Source organism: Notothenia rossii (genome assembly GCF_949606895.1).
Source record: "Notothenia rossii genome assembly, chromosome: 6".
Lineage (NCBI taxonomy): Eukaryota > Metazoa > Chordata > Actinopteri > Perciformes > Nototheniidae > Notothenia > Notothenia rossii.
In genome coordinates this window covers 5,913,673-5,926,668 of record NC_136909.1, presented here as the reverse complement: position 1 = coordinate 5,926,668, position 12,996 = coordinate 5,913,673, and the positions used below count along the sequence as shown (strand labels likewise).

The window sequence follows — 12,996 nt, the reverse complement described above, 5'->3', positions numbered from 1 at the left end:
CACTATTATGTTAACAAACAAATAAGATAGTGTCATGGTGAAACCAGATGACACACAAGGTGACACACAAAGATGGACACTCCATACAAAGCAAACTAACGAAGTCCAAATCCCCCCCTTGAGATGGCAGCAAATGGTTTTTCCCAATTTGGCTGCTTCCAGTTTTGAAATGTCCTCAGCTCTTACACACAGAGAAAGAATGATTATTTTAACTAAAGAAATGAATAGCTGTCAGTGCACCTAAACTAACAGTGTAAGGATTTAAAAGCTAATGAACTGTTTACCTTTTACATGAACTGTGTGCTGTGTGGGTAGAAACTAATGGAGGTGCGTTTGCTTTGCATTAACTACGGTTTGTAATCTCCGTCTGCCTCCGTGTTTCCTCCAGGTTCCCCCTTCATCAACGCCATCATCCACAAAGGCTTCGACGAGCGGCACGCGTACATCGGAGGGATGTTCGGAGCGGGGATCTACTTTGCTGAGAATTCCTCAAAGAGCAATCAGTACGTGTACGGCATCGGAGGAGGAACTGGCTGCCCGACGCACAAAGACCGGTCCTGCTACCTGTGCCACAGGTAAGGGTCACATGAGTGGGATTTCCTGATCAGAAATCTGTTTGTTGTGTTTATGTGTGAGACAATATGTCACATATTTTGCTTTCCATCTCTGGTCTGTACTGATTGTACGTACAAAGAGAAAAAAATGATGACAAAGAACACAAACAATCAATAACAACGACTAAACATAACTCAACTACCATAAGTGGGATTTTATCAGCTATTTTGATTTATTTAGACTTAGTTTTTTAGTTTTAATCAACCTGTCGTTTTGTCTTTTTTACTTCATTCTTGGCATTTCAGTCATATCTTATGGCGCTTTTCCACTGCAGGACCTAGCCCGGCTTAGTACGGTATGGTTAGGCCTTGGTAGGCCAGGCTCACTTTATGCTGCGTTTCCATTACAGTTTAGTAGCTGGGGCAGTAACTATAGTAACGCAGTGTAGGCGGGGTGATTGGCTGTTCAACCGTAAAACTGCTGTGACGTCATCTTCAATGCGAACCACAAAATCAAACCATCAGCCGTTAGCTTTTAGCACTCAGAGCTCACAGCTCCTCATACTGTTCAGAAACTAGACAAAAGTGAAACAAGTACAAACCACAGACTGTCTGTGTCATGGAGAATACAGTCGCTGGTTTATTTATGTCTGTAGGCCGTTGTTGAGAGTGTGGACGGAGCATATATAACGTTAGCTTAGCCTGATCGATCTGATCTCCATTCAGGAAACACGCATTTTAAAAGGTTTTTCGCTTGCTGTCTGTCTGCAGACCAGTATCAGTATGTTGTTACTAACCGGTATCAGTATGTTGTTACTAACCGGTATCAGTATGTTGTTACTAACCGGTATCAGTATGTTGTTACTAACCGGTATCAGTATGTTGTTACTAACCGGTGTCAGGTATCAGTATGTTGTTACTAACCGGTGTCAGGTATCAGTATGTTGTTACTAACCGGTGTCAGTATGTTGTTACTAACCGGTGTCAGTATGTTGTTACTAACCGGTGTCAGTAACCGGTGTCAGTATGTTGTTACTAACCGGTGTCAGTATGTTGTTACTAACCGGTGTCAGTAACCGGTGTCAGTATGTTGTTACTAACCGGTATCATTAGGTTGTTACTAACCGGTATCAATATGTTGTTACTAACCGGTGTCAGTATGTTGTTACTAACCGCTGTCAGTATGTTGTTACTAACCGGTGTCAGTATGTTGTTACTAACCGGTGTCAGTATGTTGTTACTAACCGGTATCAGTATGTTGTTACTAACCGGTGTCAGTAACCGGTGTCAGTATGTTGTTACTAACCGGTATCAGTATGTTGTTACTAACCGGTATCAGTATGTTGTTACTAACCGGTATCACAGTATGTTGTTACTAACCGGTATCAGTATGTTGTTACTAACCGGTGTCAGTATGTTGTTACTAACCGGTGTCAGTATGTTGTTACTAACCGGTATCAGTATGTTGTTACTAACCGGTGTCAGTAACCGGTGTCAGTATGTTGTTACTAACCGGTATCAGTATGTTGTTACTAACCGGTATCACAGTATGTTGTTACTAACCGGTATCAGTATGTTGTTACTAACCGGTATCACAGTATGTTGTTACTAACCGGTATCAGTATGTTGTTACTAACCTGTGCCAGTATGTTGTTACTAACCGGTGTCAGTATGTTGTTACTAATCGGTATCAATATGTAGTTACTAACCGGTGTCAGTATGTTGTTACTAATCGGTATCAATATGTAGTTACTATCCGGTATCAGTATGTTGTTACTAACCGGTATCAGTATGTTGTTACTATCCGGTATCAGTATGTTGTTACTAACCGGTATCAATATGTTGTTACTATCCGGTATCAGTATGTTGTTACTAACCGGTATCAGTATGTTGTTACTAACCGGTATCAATATGTTGTTACTATCCGGTATCAGTATGTTGTTACTAACCGGTATCAGTATGTTGTTACTAACCGGTGTCAGTATGTTGTTACTAACCGGTGTCAGTATGTTGTTACTAACCGGTGTCAGTATGTTGTTACTAACCGGTATCAATATGTTGTTACTATCCGGTATCAGTATGTTGTTACTAACCGGTATCAATATGTTGTTACTATCCGGTATCAGTATGTTGTTACTAACCGGTATCAGTATGTTGTTACTAACCGGTGTCAGTATGTTGTTACTAACCGGTATCAATATGTTGTTACTATCCGGTATCAGTATGTTGTTACTAACCGGTATCAGTATGTTGTTACTAACCGGTATCAGTATGTTGTTACTTCGACATCATTTTGAAACGTGTATTACAATGAAATCACGGTAGAATATGTTCATGTTGTTGTGGTTGTAGCCCCCTTGCCAGCGATTCTCTCTGACCAATCAGCAGTCGAGAGTCACTAGTTTAGCATATTCAGTCCGGTTGTTGGCCCGGTAAGAACCTCGATTTTGGAGGGCCAGAAAAAAGGTGAAAAAGTAGCCCTGGCCAGAACTACCCCTAGTGGAAAAGCAAGAAAAAGCGGGCCTGGTTTGGCACGGCACGCTTAAACCGTGCTACGTGCTGCAGAGGAAAAGCGCCATTAGTAAAGGATCATATTTAATTTTCAGTATGAAGATTACATTTCTCCCTATAGTAGAATGTTAGTCAATGAAAGCATTTGAACATTAGTCCATTATTATCCATAATATAATTTTCCATTTTTTCTTAGGTGTTCAAACCCTTACTAACATCCAACATTTTACATTCTTTTTAAGAAAGGTTTTTATTACATATACAATTATAGTCCTACTTATGAAACATTTATTTTACAATCGCAAGTTTTTGAAAGCGATCTTTCAATGTCCTCCCAAGTTTTGTTACATTTCAAATAATTTAGGAAGTCACTTAGTGTCACGATTTAAACATTTCAGTCTTTTTTGTCCTTGGTTTCATCTTTGTTGTAAAAATACTTTGTGTCCTTTATCGTAGTAAATGTTTTATGTATATTCAAGATTCAAGGCTTTTATTGTCATTCGTACGTAGCTACAGTTATGACAATGAAAATCTGAGGTCACAGGCTCCTCCAACGGTGCAACACAATAACACAGACAAGTTAATAACATAAAGTAGAATATAATATAAATAGTATAGTACTATATACAAGTAATTGGAATATTGATATATGTAAGTTGCAAACAGATGTTATGGATGTTCTTTCAAAAGTTCAGGTGTTTGGTGTCTGGAGCGCGGCCAACAATCACATTCATCTCCCGCCCCGGACACACAAGCACGCGGTTTGATTGGCTAGCGCTTGTACTGGCTTATGATTTGATTGGCTGGCGCTTCCGTCGACGCTTGAAAAGTTGAACTTTTCTCAACTTTCGAAGCGAGCAACGGAGGCAAAGCGACGGAACCACAATGCAGTTCGGCAAAGCGTGACGTCACCCCATTCACAGTGAATGGGAAGCGTCTCCGTTGAAGCACGTAACGCTGCCGTGTGGACGGGCCGTTAGTCTGGTGGTTTAAACATTTCAGTCATTTTTTATCCGGCAAAATATCACCTGGTTTCGCTTTGTTGTAAAAATACTGTGTGTCCTTCTGTCCTTTCATCATACTAAAAGTGTTATGTACATTCTGTGTCCTCAGGCAGATGCTGTTCTGCAGAGTCACTCTGGGGAAGTCCTTCCTGCAGTTCAGTGCCATGAAGATGGCCCACGCCCCCCCCGGACATCACTCTGTCATCGGGAGGCCGAGTGTCAATGGCCTGGCCTACGCCGAGTACGTCATCTACAGAGGAGAGCAGGTAAACACACACACACACACATACACACACACACACACACACACACACACACACACACACACACACACACACACACACACACACACACACACACAGACACACAGACACACACACACACCACGGACTGAATACTCTTTATACAGTTACATCTGCAAATACACATCCTCGATAATTAACCTTGATCCATGTCTCGGACTTCACGTGTTGGTTCCTTGAGTTTGAGTCCAACTGGGTGTGGAAATAGGATTTCTATCATTTTTTTAAATTGGAATCGTAAATTAAAGCGTGGTATATTAAATATATATATATATATATATATATATATATATATATATATATATATATATATATATATATATATATATATATATGACTGTGCTTTGAGGAGAGGGTTCAAATGTGTTAGTGATGCCTTACATCAGGGATGGGCAACTTTGATGGTGGTGGGGGCCACATAATTGATGTACCAGGGGGCCGCAGCTTCACTTGGAACACACACACACAAATCCCATGTGTTGTATGTAATTATTAAAACGTATACTAAGTCTGACATCTTCATTGACATTTTACAATCCTTCAGGGAACGTCCTCTAATAAGCTCACTAAACAAATATCAGTTCACAGAAATGTTATTTAATTTGTACAAGTGGCATGTTTGTATTGACCAGGTTATTAAACAGTGGAATAAAACGATTTTAAACTATTGGAAAGCACGGAAAATGTGTGTGCATTGAGATTAACCATTAAGATGACATACACGTGAAGTCATGAACACTAACCCAGACATTAGTTATCTAACTTGAACCTAAGACACTTGTAGCCTCTGCTGACGCACAACAAGGGGAGTGTCAACACAGACCTGCCAACTCTCTGCTGTTCCTCAGCGGCGCTCCCCCTCCCTCCCGCTGAAATGATGAATGAAAAGCGTATAGTAATCATAGATAACACGGCAGGGTCCGTGACAGTTTGTTTTCATCTGATTTCAAATAAACAAAATATCGGTTTTAAGAATTTTAAACTTGGGCCGCCATTTGCCCATCCCTGCCGTACATGTTTGAATCCCTATGTCCAGCCACAAAGCACCTTTTCTGTTCTCAATTCGTCTTCTCACATCTTGCTGTATTTCTTTTCCTGCAGGCCTACCCGGAGTACCTCATCACCTACCAGATCCTTAAACCGGAGATCACAGCTCAGTCTGCTGCCGCCGCGGAGCAGAAGTCATAGTCACACACACACACACACACACACACACACACACACACACACACACACACACACACACACACACACACACACACACACACACACACACACACACACACACACACACACACACACACACACACACACACACACACACACACACACACACACACACACACACACACACACACACACACACACACACACACGAAAAGGACTATTTCTCCTTTGTGTTGCAAATGCCTAAACACCTTTCATCCAGCCAACACATTTCCAGTCTCCAGTCCAGTAGGTCCCGTGGTGCCCAGTGCTTCATGAGCAGAGGTGCTGTATAATACTCGTAGTTATGAAGACACTCTTATTTTATTTTTTGCATCGGCTGCATGTTAATACAGACGCATGTGAAGAATCCCCCCCCTCCCCCTGCTTGTAGAGACTATGAAGTATCAGCATTAACAGTCTGTCGTCTCATGCCTTGTGACTTGTGCAAAACCCCTACACACACACACACACACACACACACACACACACACACACACACACACACACACACACACACACACACACACACACACACACACACACACACACACACACACACACACACACCAGTCAGATTTTTTTTCCTTGCATCACAACAAGACACATATTTAAAGAGGCCCTATTATGCTTTTTTGGGGGGTTACCCTTGACTGTTATGTGTTCTATAGGTTTCTGTGCATGTCAATGGTCTGCAGAGGCTAAAATCCCTGTGTCCCCTCAATTGGACTCCTTTGTTTACTCCAACACATTGTGCATGATAGACTAAGGGGGCGGGACATCTCTAAGAACCAATCACATCAGAGCCAGCCAGCTCAGCAATCAGAGCAGACAGGGCTCTGGTTTCAGACGGAGGGTGAAAAGAGGGATACATTTGGGCTTTCTGAACATTAAAGCATGTAAACATCTAGGGGCACAACATACAAATATGAGGGCATAATTATTTTAAGACAAGAAACAAACATTTGATATAATATTCAATCACAATTTGGGATTTTACCCCGTATTTAATTTCAGGATTGTTTGTGCACATAAACAGTGCCTCAGTCTTATTTAACAATTCTTTTTTTAAAGGTAATCATTAATATTTACTCTTCAGCACGTGATTTGGCTCGATGACAATGTCGATATATTATTATAGCAGGTGGATTCATAGACTGTTTGACTTGTGGAGAAACCCATGGACCATGTTGAGTTCATAATCACAAACACATTTGAGTGTACTCACCTAAAAATGACCTTTTTACAGATGTATTTAATGTGGTCTTTCCAGGACACACACACACACACACACACACACACACACACACACACACACACACACACACACACACACACACACAGCCTGTAACCTATGGACTACTACTGCCCCACCTCATCGTGTACAAAATGGCCTCTGGTTACTGTGATTTATTTTTATTTTTTAAAGCTAATTTAGAGAACACTACCAAACAGTGTGTCGTTGCTGTAATGTAATGTAAGGCTGACTTTCCCACATTTCACCCCCCCCCCCCCCCTTCTGCCCGACAACACTACGGACGCTGAAATGAAATGTTTTTTTAGTATTTTTGTTTAGAGAGAAAAGGGCTCTCGGTCAAATCACACAAATGTCATGGTCACTATTACAATATTAAGACTGCGGAAATGCAATGTAAGGCATCATGATGACACAATCGTAAATGAAAGCGTGGTATATTATTAAATGCATTAAAAATATATATATGACTGTGCTTTGAAGAGAGGGTTCACATGTGTTTGTGATGCCTTACATGTTTAACTCCCTATATCCAGCCACAAAGCACCCGTTCTGTTACTCTCCCACGCGTAAGGATTTGCACTTTTACATAGAAGCCTATTTAAGTTATTTTGAATTTAAAAATCGCAAATTTTTCGGGAATATTTGTACAGGTTGTGTAAATGGTTGTGTATAACTGTTGCTGTTTAACAGTTTCTTTTGAGTTCAACTGTAAATGACATCTGAATTTCCTCCTCTTCTTCCTCCTCCTCTTCCTCATGCCTTGATTCTCCCAACTCTTTTTTTTTTTTTAATAAATGTCGCATTAACAGCTCCTCGTGGTTCCATGTTTTATTTTGAAATGGTGTCAAAAATTATGCCTGTGTGGCTTTTTCTGTAGAATGTTCTTTTTGTAGTTTCTGTATAAACTGTAAACATGAAGTAATCCCGCTGAAAATATTAAAGCCTAAAGGTGTTTTCGCCTGCAGAAGAAAAACGAGATCTTTGGGAATCCTTACTGAGCCAACAGCAGCGGTGTAAAGTAACTAAGTACATTTACTCAAATACTGAATTCAAGTACAATTCTGAGTACTTCTACTTTTACTCAAGTACCAGATCTGAGTACTTCTACTTTTACTTGAGTAACATTTTGAATGCAGGACTTTTACTGTAACAGAGTATGGCAATTGTAGTTAAATAAAGTACTTGAATAAATGTACTTTATGATAAAAGGTAAACATCTATCCAGAAACATTTTAACAAGGCCAAGGTTGGGAGATACCACACATAACAAAACACTACAGATAATAATTGTATACCAATATATATATATATAGTCAAGTCATTTGTTATATTTATAGAATTTTTCCTTTGCATTTGTTTCAAAATTGGCTCTATTTTTTTCCATTATATCAGTTTTTATACAATTAATTTAATTCTGAGTGTTAATAAAGTTGAGTTTTGGAGACTATTCTATTAATGTCATTGTACAGGTAGGAGCAAAATTAAAAAAGCAATCCTGTCCGTGTATATCTACACATCAACAGCAACAGCAATATGGTTATACGTACACACATTTGCATACATACGATAAATAAATGCAGTTCAAATCACAGTGTTTAAAAACAGACAGGAAGTGAAATGTGCATGTCAGAGGTGATCACTTAACGGGTTATGGTTAGAAAGGATCCGTCTTGTGTAAAACTCTCGCGAGAGTTTGGCTGAATGTCACGTGGCTGAATGTTTACGTTTGGCAGGCAGCCTTTCAGTTACGATCGTTAACATCAGTTGGCCACAGCAAATGATGGCAAGAAGCTAAACTATCTATTAATTATGTTAATGACAGGGAGTGTGATTGTTGAATTAGGGTGTTAGCGGTCTTGCTGATGTTCAAAGAAGAATGTCAACAGCACTGTAGATCACCAACACTCTGGTTTATTTTTTATTCACAGGCAAGTCAACGTTGTCGCAGTCAAAGTCCCAAGATAGCTCCTGGTGCAATAAAATGTTCCCTTGCAGTGTTTTACTATTATGTCTGATGTTTCTCTATTAATATTGCTGCTGCATTAATGTGTATGTTGCATCATGTTACTGCTGTAGATGTGTTTCCGAGACGCTACGATTACAACGAGAGTTACAACGAGAACGTGACGTCATATTTACACTAGACGGATCCTTTCTAGCCATAACCCACTTAACGCTGGCAGCTATATTTGTTTATCTGTAAGTAACGTGTTTTGTGAAACATGTCACGGTAGAGGCACAAGATACAACTAGGAAATGAATTTCCTGCTGAAAATGCGTGCAAATGCTGTAAGCTGCGCACATTTGTTGCTGAATTTATCAGAAAAAGCTGAATATTGTAACAGTTGAATGACTGGAGCTGCTTTTAGCTACAAACGGCTGAACTTGGCGGAGAAATGCTTTGAATCAGAATTGTTACAGCTCAAATGCACTGACTTTGTTGAAAGCTTGAAAGTGAAATGTTAAACTGGAAGAGTAGGACAAATAGTGATGAAGCTTAATATTTCAAAGACAATTTGAAAAGGTTTAAACAACTACAGTAAATGTGTATTAAAGCAACCCTCCTGTGATATATAGCTATGCGTACAAAGATGTTTCAGTGAGGGAGGGGTCAGACTGAGTGAGGAGGAGCTCTGTGCTTTGTTTCAGGAGGAAACTCAGTTTTAGTCTCAGATCACTTCCACATGTTCTCCATCAGCTTCGTATGGCACCTTGGACATAACACAAGAAGAACATCCTGTTTTTGTTTTTGAAAGACAAACCTTTATTAATGATCCAAACATTTCATTTGATCACACATCCCATCAGTAAAGTGTGTTCAATGATTTCATGATCAGTTTCTCTTTCTCCACACCATGAATGTGTTTCATCTCAGCTATTTCAAACAGAATCAGACAGGATTTCCTTATTGATTATTATCATGATAAGTTATGTTCTATAAAACATCAGAGTGCCCACTTTCTATTTGGACAACAACAACAACAATTAGTCTGCAAACAATAACTGTAATATTATAAAATGTATTTCCCGAGCAAACACTAAGCTATTTACAGCAGAATAATAAATGATGTATTGATTATGATCATGACAGGAAGTAATATCATTTTAAATAAACATGTGATGATGAAATAAGTGTTATAACCATCTGGGAACTCATGTGTTAGTTCATTTGGGCAACAATAACATTTAATCTGTCAGAATAATACATGTGATTATAAATGTCTCTGTTGTTTTAGAACCAGAATAAAATGTGTAGAATAAAAGAAGCTCTGCTGCTTTCTCTCTGAAGACTTGTGCATTACAAGAGAAACAACAACAAGAATCAAAAGAAATATCCAACACACATTTAGAGCAAAGTTTACAAATCAGTTCAGGTGAACAAGGATCCTCCTGAGCAGTGACAGCCTCCATGGCTACACAGACACAGGAAGGAGCCGGAAGAAAGTCCAACATCTACAGAACAACTCGTGAGAAGATGTTGAAGCACATCCCATCATGTTTGATTGACAGCTGATCTCTGCAGTGAAGACATGGACAATCAGCTCTGATGGACACACGGTGAGTTTAAGAAGTAGAAGAGTTCCTCCAAGGACTTCAGGCTATTTGAGTTTACAAAACTCAGCAGTGTTTCCATAACAAAAATAAACTCCAGCGTGTAGCGGCTGAGTGAACGTGGTCTGGACTCTGTGGAGGAGAGTCATGGTTTCAGAGACGCTGTAGAAGGACAGAACACCTGCTCTGTGATCCAGGTACACTCCTACTCTGGAGGACACAGGACCTGAGACGGGAGTGTAGATGCTGTTGTAACGAAATGAATAACTGTTTTGGAAACACTCTAAGGACCAAGATTTGTCATTGTATCCAAATCCACTTTCCTCCCCTGCTCTGCTGATATTCTTGTATGCGACTGCTACATAAACTCCTCCCCCTCTCCACTCCACCTCCCAGTAACAACGTCCAGTCAGACTCTCTCTACTCAGGACCTGACGATACCTAGTGAATCTGTCTGGGTGACGAGAATAAGACTGTTGTTGTTTCATGCATGTTGCTTTTCTGCTCCCCTCAGATAATACCAGCTGTGTCTCTGCTGTGTTTGGATCCAGAGTGATCTCCTGTGAATATGTTAAGAACCCAGCTCTGGAGGTGGGTTCTGCTGCTGACAGTAAAACATCCACTTCAGTCGGTGAGACGTTTGTCCATTCCTCTCTCAGGACGTCCTGTAGTTTGTCTCTGACTGCTGACAGGGCCGCCGTCACGTCCTCAAAGTATCTCAGAGGACGGATGTTGATGCTGGAGGAGTGTGTAGCTTCACTGAGGGCTGGCAGTGAGGAGGGGTAGCTGAGCAGAAAGTGGTTGTGGTCCTCTGTGTGAGACAGCAGCTTCAGCTCAGCGTCTCTCCTCTTCAGCTCAGAGATCTCCTGCTCCAGCTTCTCCTGGAGCTCTCTGACTCCACTCACTTCTCTCTCCTGCTGGGATCTGAGCTGCTGCTTCACATCAGAGCTTCTTTTCTCCATGAGACGGATCAGCTCAGTGAACATCTTCTCACTGTCCTCCACTGCTTTCTCAGCAGAGCCATTGAAGGCCTCCACCTCCTGCTGGAGCAGCTTCACCTCCTTCTCTCCGTCCTGGATTCTCTGCTGGATGTTTAGTCGACTCCCCTCCAGCTCTCTCTGCCTCTCAGTCCTCTCTGCTGCAGCTGACACCGTGTTGTGTCCTTTGTGTTCGTCCACAGAGCAGAGAGAACAGATACTCTGCTGATCAGTGCGGCAGAACAGCTTCCTCACCTCGTCGTGACGAGAGCAGATGTTCTCCTGGAGCTTCTTGGAGGGCTCCACCAGCTTGTGTTTTTTAAAGACAGGTGATTCATAATGAGGCTGGAGGTGTTGGTCACAGTAAGAGGCCAGACACACGAGGCAGGACTTACAGGCTCTCAGTTTCCTCCCAGTGCAGACATCACAGGCCACGTCTCCAGCTCCAGCATAGCAGAGATCAGCAGGAGCAGGTGGGGGTCCAGTCTTCTTCAGCTCCTCAACTAAAGCTGCTAACATGGTGTTTTTCAGCAGGACAGGCCTCGGTGTGAAGCTCTGCCTGCACTGAGGGCAGCTGTGGATCTTCTTCTCATCCTCTCCGTCCCAGAAGCCTTTAATACACTTCATGCAGTAGCTGTGTCCACAGGGAGTAGCCACCGGATCCTTCAGTAGATCCAGACAGATGGAACAAGAGAAGGTTTCCCGGTCCAGCTGAACTCCTTTCTGCGCCATTTCACCTCTCAGTAGCAGCGAGTGTGTGAGTTTCACTTCCTGAGATATGAAACTAGTGTGACTGGTTATCTGAACAGCATGTGTGTGTGTGCAGTGAATGTGGCCTATCAGCTCTCGTACTTTACCCACATGTTGGTTACACCCCTCCTCCTCAGTGTGGCTCTGAAGGGGAGGAACCAGGAAATACAGAGTGGAGCTGGCTGTGGCCGTTTCTCAATCGCGAGGATACTGGCTTGGTAGTCGCATACTTCCATGTGTTTGTGATGCCTTACATGTTTAACTCCCTATATCCAGCCACAAAGCACCCCTTCTGTTACTCTCCCACGCGTAAGGATTTGCACTTTCACATAGAAGCCTATTGAAGTTATTTTGAATTAAAAAATTGCACATTTTTCGGGAATATTTGTACAGGTTGTATAAATGGTTGTGTATAACTGTTGATGTTTAACAGTTTCTTTTGAGTTCAACTTTAAATGACATCTGAATTTCTTCCTCTTCCTCTTCCTCTTCCTCCTCTTCCTCATGGCTTGATTCTCCCAACTTTTTTTTTTGTAATAAATGTCGCATTAACAGCTCCTCGTGGTTCCATGTTTTATTTTGAAATGGTGTCAAAAATTATGTCTGTGTGACTTTTTCTGTGGAACGTTCTTTTTGTAGTTTCTGTATAAACTGTAAACATGAAGTAATCCCGCTGAAAATATTAAAACCTAAATGTGTTTTCGCCTGCAGAAAAAAAACGAGGTCTTTGGGAATCCTTACTGAGCCAACAGCAGCGGTGTAAAGTAACTAAGTACATTTACTCAAGTACTGAATTCAAGTACAATTCTGATGTACTTGTTATTTCAATGTGATGCTACTGTGTACTTCTACTCCTCTACATTTCAGAGGTAAAGGGTGTAC

General features: G+C 41.2%; 2 protein-coding genes across 2 annotated transcripts in view; one reads left to right on the top strand and one right to left on the bottom strand.

Moving 5' to 3' along the window:
• The window catches only part of LOC307044730 (poly [ADP-ribose] polymerase tankyrase-1-like), a gene marked incomplete at its 5' end in the record, with an annotated part of 42,388 nt that extends 34,742 nt beyond the window's left edge, over positions 1–7,646 (top strand). The window contains 3 exons of the mRNA XM_079690042.1: positions 389–575; positions 4,179–4,335; positions 5,473–7,646. Coding sequence (XP_079546168.1) covers positions 389–575; positions 4,179–4,335; positions 5,473–5,559 — 431 coding nt within the window. The 3' untranslated portion in view covers positions 5,560–7,646. The remainder of the gene's footprint in view (positions 1–388; positions 576–4,178; positions 4,336–5,472) is intronic.
• Positions 7,647–9,575: 1,929 nt separating this feature from the next.
• On the bottom strand, positions 9,576–12,271 carry LOC307044739 (tripartite motif-containing protein 16-like). The gene has a single exon (XM_079690057.1). It carries the CDS (start codon positions 12,094–12,096, stop codon positions 10,435–10,437), a length of 1,662 nt encoding a protein of 553 aa, XP_079546183.1. The 5' UTR covers positions 12,097–12,271; the 3' UTR covers positions 9,576–10,434.
• Positions 12,272–12,996: the final 725 nt, after the last annotated feature.

Excerpts from the sequence above, each read along its gene's own strand:
- LOC307044739 (XM_079690057.1), bottom strand. The coding sequence starts at position 12,096 with ATGGCGCAGAAAGGAGTTCAGCTGGACCGGGAAACCTTCTCTTGTTCC.